The following is a 13,799-nucleotide window of genomic DNA, read 5'->3' on the forward strand; positions in this document are numbered from 1 at the left end:
ACCACAAAAAACTCTTCCAACAAGAAAAAGAACATCAAGAGAAAGAAGGAAAAAACAGGGGAAACAGAGCAAGGAATATCAAACTAGCAATGAGGCTATGGAGAAAGGTTTCCGGATTGCTTAAAGATCAAAATAGCGTATGGATTGCTAGCTTATCGAGACGTACAGCTCTCCGGAATCCAGACATCGAGGCTGCTGTTATAAAAGCTACGAGCCACGATGAATTCTCCATGAACATGAAGAATGTTGATCGCGTATTTAGATGGCTTCGTTTGTCATCGACTAATCTTAAGCCTCTCATTTGGGCTATATCTATTCGAACAGAGAAAACAAAGAGTTGGGTTGTTGCAATTAAGGTTTTGATATTAATGCATGGTCTATATAGCACTAGGCTTCCTTGTGTCCAAAGAATTGGGAGGTTGACATTTGATCTCTCTAATTTCGAAGATGGACATTCAAGAAACATCGAAATGCAGGGGATAAACGCGTTCATTCGTGCTTATTTCATGTTTCTTGATCAGAAATCTTACTTTCTCTTCATGGAAATGGAGGAGAAAAGACGCATGGTGAAATTGAACAAGAACATGGTGATGCAAAATCTTGAAAATGAAGAAAAAGAGAATTATTCGATGGTTCAGGATCTTGTTTTGCTCGAAAAATTGCAGACATTGCTAGATATGTTACTTGAGATTAGGCCATTATCAGATTCTACTATTGTCCCTCTTATTCTTGAAGCTATGGATTGCGTTGTGACAGAGATTTTCGATGTTTACAGCAGGATTCGCCTTGGTATTGCTCGTGTTTTATCAAGGATTAACGTAATTGGTAAAGTTGAAGCTACATTGGCTCTTAAAATCATGAAAAAGGCGAATATACAAGCTGTAGAATTGTCTCTATATTTCGAGTTTAACAGAGATATCGGGGTGAGAAATGCTGAAATATGTCCAATAGTAGACCAAATCCCAAATGAAGAAATCAAAGAACTCGAAGAAATCATCAAGGGGGCTTCAGATACATCCGAAAAGATTGATGAAATCAATCAACACATTGTGATTTACGAAAAGATGGAGTCTGAAACCAAATTGAAGACGATAATTACTAATCGTTGGGAGACTTTTGATGAAGAACATGGTGGTGATGACTCTTCTGCTATAGTCAAATTTACATCAAGAATAAATCCTTTTGCAGATTATTCGGAACTTACTAGCTCGACTAATAATGTACCTGTTAAACCTCAAGAATTGCCGGATTTAATTAGCTTTACGTAGCAATGATCACTCCAAGATTCTTGGTTTTCATGGATGAACATCAAATATAATGTGTAACAAAAGGTTAATAGTATCAAACAAGAGAGAAAAGAGACATTTTTCCTTGTATGGATCATTTTTTATGTAATATATACTTATGTAGATAGAATTTTTCAAAGGAAATATTGTTATGTTATGTCATATATGTGTTATCATCTAAGTTGGTGTTCGAGATAATCCTTTGTTCCATAGCATTGGGGCTAGTAATTTGAACATGGTATGAGCTATTACACACTCATTTAAGAATTATTAATGTGTCAAGATCGATTAAAGATTTGATTTTCTTCTCCCTCACCTTTTACTGATTCTATTCTTCAGGATGTTCTACGTTCATCAAGCTCGTAAACTAGCAATTGACTTAAGGATTATTATTGATGGTTTTAACGAAAATAAAGAAGCTCCTAAAGTACGATGTTTGGTTGCTAGTTTATAGTTTCACACAATTAAAACATGTACAAATTGCGAGTGTGTATTATTTTATAGGTAATAGAAGATGAAAATAACTAATACATGAATTAATAAATTCGGCAAAACTATACCCTACATAACAACCAACTCGGTGTAATCCCATAATTGGGGACTGGGAGGGTTTTGTGTATGCTAACCTTTTACACTAATCCTCAACATTTACATCCTCCTATTTGTTAGGACCGAAATAATTAGATGTCATGCGGAAGCTAACAAAGTAAACCTTGAAAGACCACGAGTAAGAATACAAACGAAAATATACCATAAGACACAAAAATTTAACGTGGTTCGGTCAATCGACCTACATCCACAAGGGAGATGCGCAATCCACTATATAAATATGAGCGTACAAAATATAGAGAGAAATATCTCACCTAATTCACTCGGAATACAAAGAGGTTCGTATCACTTGTATCCCACAAATTCTCCCCTCTAACCAAAACTCTCAAAGTCCCTAGCACTACATTGTGAATGTTGATTAAGTTAGACGGAACGAGCCTCTATTTATAGAGTCCTATCCCTTCTCCAACAAGAAAATGACTAGCCAAATATGGAGACTTTATGTTTTTCTTTTAGGAAAAGGAAAATCCATTTATGGTAAGAAACTCATGGCAAATACCCAACACTATCTAGAGTCATGCCATCAATAAGTTGTGGGTTTATCATGTCTTGTCGCTAATTACCTCTCACAAATACTTATTTGGCCTACCTCTGCCCCTCTTCATACCTATAACAGTCAACTCTCACACCTTCTAACTTGCATTTATGCATCTTCTCTTTACAAGTCTAAATCATCTCAGCAGCTCAACTTCGTCTCCCTCAATTTGTCCACCATAGAAGTCACTTATATCTTCGCTACTAATTCTATTTCTTCAAATATGTCACAAATCCATCTCAACATCCTCATTTTCACTATTATCATCTTTTGGACATGCTCATATGTTCTTGACTGACTAACACTCCACCCCATACATTATAGCTAATATAACCACCACTTTATAAGACACGCCTTTAAATTTCTAACAACACATTCTTATAATTAACACTTCCATAACTTCATTTTGCAACCAAACAACCCCTTAAAGATTATTTTTTTCCAAGTTCTTCATACTTTTTTCCTTCCTAACTAGAATACATACTTTTCACTCTAACTACCACATGCTTTGAGAAAGTTCCATTAATCTACCCACAAAGTTTAATGATTAGTGATTTTGACACACCACCAATATCTTCTTCATCATACAAAAGAACAAAAAAAAAATCATAGTGTACTATGAACATTTACTATATTTTCCTTAAAAATTCAGTACCTTTCTGCAATTCTCAGAGGACTAAACTCCATTACTCTTACACTTTTGAGACCCCTTTAAGTACAAATGGATGTAGTAACTTTTGGCATAATAATAGGAATAATAATACTATTCTTCTGTGCTGTTTGTGTAATCACCATAGAAGGCACTTGCAAGAACCGGTCTTCTTGATTTCTAATACCCTTTATCCAAACACGCCCTTATCATCTTACCCTTCCATAAATTTAGGGTTTTTCCCTGATTTTGTTCTTGCCCAAATTGACAAAATGTCGAAAATTGATGCTTTGGTGAAACAGATCTGCTTCTTCTTGATTGTTTCTACTTCTTTATGGGTAGTGATTTTTGGGTCTTCTGTAGAAGCGAAGGTTCTAGAAGATTCCAAGCAGGAATTTCATCAGTGTAATCATGGTCATGGTCATCATGGCCATGAGGGGCATCATCATCATGATCATCATCACCATGATCATGATCATGGGTCGAGTGGAGTTGACCAGAGGAAGCTTTTAGAGGAATTGGCTGAAGAGGAGGATCTGAAACTGTATGGATTTGGGTCTCATGGTAATATGGATGAACATCATCATCATCATGATGGACATGGAGTCAAGGATCTTACTGGTCTTGGTAAAGTTTGTTCCTTTTGAAAAATTCAAGCTGAATCTTGGAACCCCTTTTGAGTTTTTAGCTCACTGTAAACTGTGGCTTATCGTATTATATATTAGTGCTTATTTATGTCGTTTTGATTTGTGCTTTGGACTTAAGCATACCCCAAACTGTTGAATTGTGGAATGTAAGGGTCAAAATGGAGTGAAATGAATAGTGAAGATTCATAGAACTGACACCAAGCTTAGGATTGAGGTAGTTGTTGTTGGATTTTGGCAGGTTATTTGGTATTGCTTAATTTCTTTTTTAAAAGGGCTAAAGACCACTTTTTCTCATATTTAATATTGAAAGCAAATATCTTTATGAGTTTGTTGCAAAAGGATGTTATTTTCCCAATACCAGAAGAGGTTGCTTGTACCACCTGTATTGTCCTGTAAAGGCTATTATCAGCCACAATTTGAAATGGGAGAGGTATTGAATGAGTGGATAAGGTTTTTCTCTTCGTATGGTAGGACAAATTTTCTTAGCTATTATTTCAATTGAAAAGAAGGTGACAATGGAAATGGATCACGTCTGCTGTAAAGGTGATTCGCGGCTTTGACATTGGGATGAACACTGCCATAGCTTGAAAAACTGTTGCTTTATGAAAAATTGATCGTCACTGATATATGTCTTCCAAACAGTTTTAGTCAAAAGGTGGATATCATGCTGTAAATGTGATTCATGGTTTTGACATAGGGCTGAACACTGCCATAGCTTGAAAAACTGTTGCTTTATGAAAATTTGATCGTCACTGATATATGTCTTCCAAACAATTTTAGTCAAAAGGAGGATATCATGCTGTAACGGTGATTCATGGATTTGACATAGGACTGCACACTGCCATAGCTTGAAAAACCGTTGCTTATGAAAATTTGATTGTCACTGATATATGTCTTCCAAACAGTTTTAATCAAAAGGTGGATATCTTGCTGTAAAGGTGATTCATGGTTTTGACATAGGGCTGAACATTGCCATAGCTTGAAAAACTGTTACTTTATGAAAATGTGATCGTCACTGATATATGTCTTCCAAACAGTTTTAGTCAAAAGGTGGATATCATGCTGTAAAGGTGATTCATGGTTTTGACATAGGGCTGAACACTGCCATAGCTTGAAAAACTGTTACTTTATGAAAATCGTCACTGATATATGTCTTCCAAACAGTTTTTATCAAAAGGTGGATATCAAGTATGACGTTATTTTGAAGTCAACTCAGAATGCGAACTTCAGTAACTTATTTTGGCTTTTCTTATTTTGTGCATACTGTTGGACTTGTGAGATTCATAGATAGGTACTGTCAACCAAATGTGCTTATTTTTGCATCAGGATGCAAGATACTTTGTTTTAATTGTGTGTTTGATTGGATGATATGCATTTTGTGATGTTACATTTCTTTGCTTGGACTTTTTTCGGGTATCTCTTTACTTGAAGTGTCATTGTTGATATGACTCTTTTTTTGAGAGCGATAATTGATATTACTCTAGATCTCTGAAAGACGTGATGTTCTGCTTTAAGTAAATCATTCACAAGAAGGCTTGAACTTGCTCGACATATACAAAATTGTAAAATTCCAATGTAACACATAATATGCAACTCCACGATTGCTCCTATATATGAAAAAACTTCTTAATGGCACACGACATATGGGACTCATTTTGATTGATCTCTGGGATGGGTGTCTTTAGTTGTCACTGAGAGCTTTTCTCTGGTTTCATTGACAGGTCTATGGGTCAATGCAATGGGTTGCTCACTATTGGTGAGCTTGGCTTCCCTTATCTGCCTGATTCTTTTGCCTTTAATATTTAGTAAGTAGCTCAAATTCTTATAATTATGTTTATGCCTTCTTCTTTAAGATTCAATTCCTATCTTCATTTGAAATTTCTTTTCTGCTCATGGAATCCAACTGTTTTATCTCCTGCAGTACACGGGAAGCCGTCAAAAGCAGTTGTAGATTCTTTAGCGTTATTTGGGGTGAGAATGATATCTTATTGTTAGACTTCCTGAATATCTTCTGTGGTTTGTGTAAATTATTCTGTTTCTTTGTATTCAAGTTGAAAAAAATGTTTGTTGAAGGTGAAATTGTGTTCGCACATTAACTTCAGCTAGGAAAAAATTTATGAAAGTTGAACATGTGTGAGCGAAACCAATATTTTACTTGAAATACACCATCTACCAGTATTTCAATGTTTTGTATACTGAAATTCAATTATTTTGCAAATACTCGCCAAACTAGTATCTGCATAATGGAATACAAATATTTATGCCATAGTTACAGTGTTCTCCACATGGATAATAAAAATGAAGTACAGTGATTAACTTATCAATTAGAACAAGTTGTGATTGCATAGATAGAAAGGTCTATTTCCTATTATATCAGAAGTTGCTTTTCTTTTTTCCATATGCAACTTATCTTTCTTCATAATTTTAACAGCTTAAACAAAGTTATTACTTTTGTATGTCTCCTTGAATAGTTTACTGTAAGTTACATCCAAAGAGAATTTCCGTAAATGATCTTCATGATCAATTATTTAAAAATCACTTTCTTAAATAATCAGAAGCCACGGTAATCAGAAAGGTGCTTCTGTTGCTCATATTCCTTCCATCCAGTATTAATTGGTCCAATTTACTAGATGAGGCATCAAAGTTAAACTTGTTTGTAGTTTTAAATTTTGTAAACATAAAGTAGGTGGTGTTTCTCTTTGTCAGGGGGCTCATGTTTAAAAAGTATTGAACAAGGTGGGAAACCATATTTCTTATCTCGAAATGGACTTTTCCAGTACCACTTAGAAAGGAAAGTAGGAAATTGATTTGTGCCGAGGAAGTTCTCTATTAGCTATAATATATCTCAGTAGCTTACACTTTATAGTTATTTGAAACTAAATCTTCTCTGAAGGTTCTGTGGAGCTTTAAAAGGATGATCATGAACACGGTTCCCCATAAGTTAATGACAGGTAATGTAACAAATGGCTACAGTTAGTGAAATGGTTATAGAGTTTCTATCGGAGGAAGGTTTGAAAGGATTATTATGTTTGTTGATTACGAATAGACGATCTTCTGCTTATGAGTTGACATATTTGTTATAATTGAACAATATACTGGCGTTTTCAGTTTTATTTGCATTATTCATTTCCATATATCTGAAATTGATCCTTAAATTTATCGGGATTTCTGTCCTATCATTCATATGAATGCTGCCTACTAAATGAATTCTGTTTCCAATTGGAAGTTATACTAATTCATTTACATATGCTTAGAACAGTTATTGGACGATTGTTTCTATAATTATTTACTAGGGTGAAAGTTTACTCAGTCTTGCCCTACTCCGTGACTTATACAGGCAGGAGCCATGCTGGGGGATGCTTTCCTTCACCAATTGCCACATGCTTTTGGTATGATTCTTAATCTTAAATTAATGAGAAGTAACATTGCATATTGCTTTTTGGCTCCTTACCTTTAAATACCATAAACTGTTAGCTCTACTCCGTCATAATTTGGTTTTACTTAACTTAATAACTGTTAAAATGACATAAGCGAGATGTCTTTACATCAGGCATGCTTCTTAGATGTCTACCCATGAAGCCGCCAGCCTACTAAAACTCACTAGCTTACACCATCAAAGGCAGGTTTGCTTAACTTGCTGCCCCTGAGTGCCTGGGTAACTCCCCTTTCCACCTTTCACTACTCTCAATTCACTTGTCTAGTTCATGTCGGAGAGATTGAATAACTTTGTTGTGCTCGTCTTTGTCCTAATGTTGTGCTGATGCATGTTGTTTAGTGGGAATATTTTTCTCCTGAGCTAAGACTGTAGGTCAGATTGAGCATCATTTTCTGGGAAAGAATAACTCTCTCTGTCCCAGTTTGTTTGGCACTATTTCCTTTTGTGTCCATTCTAATAAGATGGGTACTTTTCTATATTGATAAACCTTTTTTCCAAAAACAGGAATGTAAATTATTTTGTAAAAGGCTGCCCTTGGTTTCATATGAATATTTATCCAATTCGTCAAAGAGTTTTCTTTCTTTCTTAAACTCATGACCTATCAAACTATCCCAAATTCAATATTTTATTCGATGTGCCAAATATCTTCTTTCTTTCTTTCGAGAATGTCCAGTCAAAATATAGCAAATGAATTGGAACGGAGGCAGTAATAATCTAATTAGTAGGTATGCATATCCTTAGAGGTGCTATTAGAATATAGTTATTCGTGAGAGAGAAGGAAGGTGATATATCAGACATATATGGTGTCTATTTTCTAAACCCAAATATTGTTGCCTTTAACTATTTGTGGCATTGAAGAATTTTACCAAACAGATTACTTCTTTTAGGTGGTGGACACTCCCACTCACATGATGACCATCTTCATGATCACTCTGGTCATTCACACGCCCATTCATTGGAGGATCTTTCTGTTGGATTGTCCATTTTGGGTAAGTTTCTTGGGCATGATTCTGCTTTTAAATTTCATTATTCATTTTGTGAAATTTGGATGTTTTTTTTTTTTTTTTTTTTGAGAATGGTTTTGCATGAAACATACTGGGGAGGTTTTGCTCTGTATAACAAAATAGGAAATATCAGACCGTTTAGCATTCAAATATTCCAAAGGAAAGGGGAAAGAATAGTTCGCTAATCGCTATGTGCTCATTGCTTAGCTGCGTTTATTTTCTTCTCAAAAAAAAAAAAACTTTCTTCTCAAAAAATATTCCAAAGGAACTGTCATTGACTTAACTGCTGCTGTTGCCACACTGCTGAATGTTTCATGATACTTTTGTTTTGGCAGCTGGAATTGTGCTCTTTCTTATTGTTGAGAAGCTTGTGAGGTATGTTGAAGATTTTTCTGGAGGAGTCAATGAACGGAGTCATGGTCATCACCATCATCATCATATGCACTACACAAAATTGAAGGATGATAATGATGCTGATGACAAACTCCAGGAACTGTCTCAGGAGAAAGATGGAAGTTTATCAGAAAAGGCAGCTGGAGGGAGTAGAGTGGATGGAGTGTCTGCTGACTCTCCCAATGGGGAGAAACCAAATGGAGGAGCTATTCTACGGAAGGTAGAATCAATACATCCCCCAAAATTTGCTGTTCCATATTTTCCCATGCTGAGATTCAGTGAAGTGTATTTCTTGTCTGGATGATCTGCACTTCTGAACTTTCACGTAATACTAAAACAAATTCTGGAAAATAATAATTTTATTCAGAATTTAGAGGGTCCTGTGAACCTTTCCTTCAGCACAACATGCTGTGAGGCACTTACCAAAACACAAATAACTACTTTGTCAAGATAAGGTTTCTCAATGTAATTGCTGTCAAATTGTTTCTTTCCAGTTTTCATGCTTGACTTGAACTAAATTCAATCTTGTGAACAATATTGTACATTAATAAGCAATTGCAGTTTATGTTTGAATCTATTCGAAAACCCCTTTTGCTAATATTAGAGCAGTTCTTTGTGCTTGGCCAATGTTCGAAAAGTGCTTCTGCGGAAAAGCTACTTTTTTTAAGCTTCTGCTACTACTCATAAGCACTTATTTTTTCCTAAAAGCTTGTCCAAACACCTCAGCTTGCTAAAATAAACAAATTTGGAAAAAAAAGAAAGAAGGCTTCTTGGCTTCCCAGAAGCTTGACCAAATAGGCTATACGTCTAATGTGTCTTTCATCGGTTTTATCAATTCTGCAGTGTCTTTTCCCAGATTGAAGATCTCTTTGAATAGTTTGTCTTTGCAGCCACTGGAGAGATTTTTAGAAAAGATATGCAGTGATTGAATATCTATTTGCTTGCAGTTATATAGTTGTTATTTCTATCGTCTCATATGCTAGCTATGGCAGAGGAATACTGGCTCCATTGCTGCTGAAGACAATACTGCTTTAGATGCTGCAAATTGCTCTACCAATTCTACATCAACTGGAGAGGAACAGGCTAAACCACGTTCAAGCCTTGTCTTTGGTTATCTAAACCTCTTCTCCGATGGTGTTGTATGACTGCTACATAAGCCTTCATCTCTGTTTATGATTTCTCACAAACAACTAGACATATCTGGCTGGTGAACATTTAGATTGAGAGAATTTATGTTATGGTACAGCACAATTTTACTGATGGGATGGCTTTGGGAAGTGCATTCCTCCTTCATGGATCAGTTGGTGGGTGGTCAAGAACTTTGTTTCTTCTCGCACATGAGCTCCCTCAAGAGGTCTTGTATATTTCTTTCTAGTTTTTCTACATTACAATGTCAATAGCGTTTGCATGTTTTTAATTGATTACCCATACAAGCAGCTGCATGTAGATGCCAGAAGTTACTCTCTTTCTTTGAATCAGCAAGTTCAATGAAGTAAAACATGATTGCAGTATTCATTTCTGATTATCATTTCTCTATTCTCTGTCTCTTATTTGTTAAATTGCTTGACTAAACTTTTGTATGCAGTTTTGAGCTCATGTAGGAACTATACATTAGCTCAATTGGTGATTTTATCAAACTAGATCACATTTATCCATGATTCTACGACAACATTTTCTATGTCTTATTGACCTGTAAATCCGTCAATTCTTAGTCAGGAAAAGTAATGTGATTTATGGAAGCCAGACTTGATGAATCCTTGTAGACAGGCTTTAAGAACTTTCTTATTTGTCCAACACACCAACTGGATTTTCTTGTGCTGCTTGTTTTCTCAATTATGCTATGTCAAGCTAATCATTTAAACCATACTGGCGTACTAAGTGCAATTGAAATTCGGCCATAATCAGTACTAAAAATAATTGTCAAGTTTCTAACCTTTTCTTCTTTAATGTAACACTTCTTCTGGTCATGTTATTTTCCTCCAACCATGAAAAGCTCTCTCCATTATCATAAGTTCCCAACATTTTAGCGTATTACAGCACTCAAGATAAATTATCTTCATCTCATGTCTCACATCCGTCGCATCTGCACGACATTCTTTTACCCTCATAAATCCATGACTTCATCTTCATTCTCACGTGAATGTAATGATCCCTATACCTTATTATGTGTTTTGCTATGCAGATAGGTGATTTTGGAATCTTGGTAAGGTCTGGGTTCAGCGTCTCCAAAGCCCTCTTCTTTAACTTCTTATCTGCACTAGTGGCACTAGCCGGAACTGCACTGGTCAGTATTAATCTATCTGTTGGCATGGATCAAGATTCTGCTATTCTTATCACATTTGATTGAACCATGTTGTGTTATGCTATGTAGGCATTGACATTGGGACAGGATTCTGGTCATTCGTCATTGATTGAGGTGAGATTCTTATTCAAGCTGTCAGTCAGATACATTTATCGAGTTCATAAAAGAGTACCTCTCTTATTTCAAATATAATCTTTCAGGGATTCACTGCTGGCGGTTTCATCTACATTTCGGTTGCTGGAGTGTTGGCTGAAATGAATAATAGTGGCAGGACGACGTTAGTGAATACAGTAATCCAACTTATCTCGCTGGTATCAGGGATGGCTGTTGCTCTTTGCATCTCTCTTATTGAATGACGGTACACGCTACTTCTTGTGTTCATAGAGAGGAGAGACGGTTGTCGTCTCCCCCCACAGGGATGAGAACAGCCTTCAGGTGTTTACCGTTTACGACACATCCGGCCAGACAAAACACATGTATTAAGACTAGTGTTAGACATCTTGAATATTTATATAAATCTACAGGCAGGGGAAAAAATTCGCCTTCCGTTTCCGTTTCAATTTATGTGACGTTTTCTTTTTGGTCCATCTAATATGGGGGGAATTTCAAAAATATGAGTGAAAGCATAAAATATTTTATAATCTACAATATAAACAAGGCAAATGAGTAAATGAGAATTCCTTTGGTGGCAGTTCTCCTGTAGTGAGGAAACTATGAAATAAGTAAGCACACTATAATGTAATGAAATACAGCAGTGTACAATGTGCATCTTTGCGTATTCTCCTTTTTCTTTGTGTTCTGTTGTTTCATATTCATACTCATAAGTATGCACAGACACCTCAACTCATCGGTTGTCTCCTTTGTGTCAGTTGTACACTCCAACTTGCAAAATGATCATCTAAACTCTTTCAAGATTTACAGTATCACTTTAGCATTGGGTGTTCACGAGACACAATGAAGACAGGTTGAAGTATTTAGTTGTCAATTGAGGTGTTTAGATGTATACTCTCAAAGTCAAGTTTGAGTATTTGTTTATGTATTATGCTTAACAGAAAACATTTCCCTGTTAGAACCAGATTAAGTTGTGCTCTTCAGTAAGAGAAATACAAAGAAATCATCTCACTGAGCCATAAAAAATTTCAGATACAGAACATTCAAAGATTAAAGATATATAAGGTAGCATATATTAGTCTGAGCCAAGAAGCTGATAAAAAAGCAAGTTAAAAGAAAATAGTAAAGTAACCAAACTGCTTGAAAAGTGAAATTCAAAGAAGAAAGTGCTAGAAAGAAACCAAGTCTATCTTGTGATATGCGCGATGAAAGAATCCAACTCTATTTGAGAAGCACCCCCTTTCTCTGTGGACTGTCTTACAGCTTCTCCCAATTCTTCTGCTCTTTTTCTTATCAGGCCACCTTCTTCTGATGCCATCAACTTCCTCACGACACTCTTAATAGTGGATGCACTTACTACCTCCTCGCGTTTCCCCCAATCTCTAACAAGCAGGCCTATTTTCAATATTTCTGTCACCAAGAAACCATTTATTGGTTGATCAGTGTGTATAGGCCAAACAGCTATACACACTCCCATAGTAATACTCTCTAAGCAAGAGTTCCAATCATAATGACTCATGAACCCGCCTGTAGACGAATGAGCCAATATTTCTGATTGTGGTGCCCATTCTCTTACCACTAACCCGACCTCTTTTACTCTTTCCTCAAATCCTTCAGGCAATTCAACTTTTCTAGCTTCCCCTTTAATGATATCTCCTCTATCGGCATCTCTCAGCACCCATATAAACCTCTGTTTACTCTGCTCTAATCCCATCGCGAGCTCCTTGATTTGTCTATCAGAAAATGAATTTATTGTTCCAAAAGATACATAAAGAACTGATCTTGGAGGTTGTTTGTTAAGCCAATCTAAACATATATTCTCCCTATTCGAGATATAATCGAGTTTAGTAGGCAGAATAGGTCCAATTGCCCATTGTTTCTTGTTCAGACTAATCTCTGCTTGTTCCATCAAATCAATATACTTGCTTTCAATTACTTTACTTGTATTATGGATATCACCTGATCTAATATCCATATATGGATGTTGAGAATCTGATAAGTCCATAGCTTCATCTGTTGTAACTCCTTCAAAGGAGTAAAGCTTTTTAAGCAATTCTTCTTCATGTTGGCCAGAAATCTTTAAAAATAAGCACATCATAATATAGCAAGAGAAAACTGAAATGCAGTTAAATATATAGGATTCAGCATTGGGCAAAGAAGAAACATCTTGTACATTATAAGACATCATAGGTTCATGAACAACAACGACTCGTCTTACTTTTGTTGAAATATCGCGTATGAAAGAAGCAATGGGATCGCGAAGAAGCATAGAAACATCCCATACTGTCTCAAGATTTGATGAGGCAATTAGTTCAGGATTTGGAAGGTCATGGAAGTGAATTTTGGCTATGTTTGAAGGATTTAACGCCTTAGCTCGAATCCTGGCTTGATGATTATGTGTTGCCAAACCAACATAATAGATAGGAAGATGATAGGAGGAGATTAAACATGAAAGTTGGAGAAGTTGGTTAAGATGGCCTTGAGATGGAAATGGAACCATAACTATAGCTACTTCATCTTGCTTCAGTTTGCTAAATTCATGATTTTCTACTTGTGTCATGGCTAGAAGCAGGGCTATCAATATTCAATCTACAAGGTAAACAACTTTGAAGTTTGTTCAATCTTTTGTAGAAGATGTTGTTGAAGTGAGTGTGTATATATACACTAGTGGTTAAAGGCGTCGTAAAATTCTTTGAGGTTGTGTGTTCAAGTCCTACCAGCTTCATAATTATATTCATTTTCTTACTACAATCGTCGACACCCTTAATAATAATTCTGGGTCCGAAACTGTGTGTATGTATGTAAGAGGTTGTCCCAATTTATGTGG

At 35.9% G+C, this 13,799-nt stretch overlaps 3 protein-coding genes and 1 pseudogene across 5 annotated transcripts in view; 3 read left to right on the forward strand and 1 right to left on the reverse strand.

Moving 5' to 3' along the window:
• On the forward strand, positions 1-1,268 carry LOC125819171 (putative clathrin assembly protein At1g25240). Its single transcript, XM_049498677.1, has one exon. It carries the CDS (start codon positions 90-92, stop codon positions 1,266-1,268), a length of 1,179 nt encoding a protein of 392 aa, XP_049354634.1. The 5' UTR covers positions 1-89.
• Positions 1,269-3,024: 1,756 nt separating this feature from the next.
• LOC125819047 (IAA-alanine resistance protein 1) overlaps positions 3,025-13,799 on the forward strand; it is a 63,904-nt gene continuing 53,129 nt past the window's right edge. The window contains exons 1-11 of one of the 3 annotated variants that reach the window (XM_049498558.1): positions 3,025-3,706; positions 5,448-5,531; positions 5,648-5,697; positions 7,064-7,115; positions 8,050-8,151; positions 8,502-8,779; positions 9,543-9,698; positions 9,806-9,913; positions 10,742-10,843; positions 10,931-10,975; positions 11,062-11,488. In XM_049498558.1, the coding sequence (XP_049354515.1) occupies positions 3,049-3,706; positions 5,448-5,531; positions 5,648-5,697; positions 7,064-7,115; positions 8,050-8,151; positions 8,502-8,779; positions 9,543-9,698; positions 9,806-9,913; positions 10,742-10,843; positions 10,931-10,975; positions 11,062-11,217 (1,791 nt within the window). In that variant the 5' untranslated portion in view covers positions 3,025-3,048 and the 3' untranslated portion in view covers positions 11,218-11,488. Of the gene's footprint in view, positions 3,707-5,447; positions 5,532-5,647; positions 5,698-7,063; positions 7,116-8,049; positions 8,152-8,501; positions 8,780-9,542; positions 9,699-9,805; positions 9,914-10,741; positions 10,844-10,930; positions 10,976-11,061; positions 11,489-13,799 lie in introns of those variants that run through there. The other 2 variants (XM_049498560.1, XM_049498559.1) reach the window with 2 other exon arrangements.
• On the forward strand, positions 11,236-11,343 carry LOC125819175 (U6atac minor spliceosomal RNA; annotated as a pseudogene).
• On the reverse strand, positions 12,156-13,241 carry LOC125819058 (zeatin O-glucosyltransferase-like). Its single transcript, XM_049498569.1, has one exon. It carries the CDS (start codon positions 13,239-13,241, stop codon positions 12,159-12,161), a length of 1,083 nt encoding a protein of 360 aa, XP_049354526.1. The 3' UTR covers positions 12,156-12,158.

This window comes from Solanum verrucosum, unplaced genomic scaffold (genome assembly GCF_900185275.1).
Source record: "Solanum verrucosum unplaced genomic scaffold, falcon-dt-bn FXZP01000252.1, whole genome shotgun sequence".
NCBI lineage: Eukaryota > Viridiplantae > Streptophyta > Magnoliopsida > Solanales > Solanaceae > Solanum > Solanum verrucosum.

Bases quoted from the DNA above. Each gene is read 5' to 3' on its own strand.
- LOC125819171 (XM_049498677.1), top strand. From the start codon at position 90: ATGAGGCTATGGAGAAAGGTTTCCGGATTGCTTAAAGATCAAAATAGC.
- LOC125819058 (XM_049498569.1), bottom strand. From the start codon at position 13,241: ATGCTTCTTCGCGATCCCATTGCTTCTTTCATACGCGATATTTCAACA.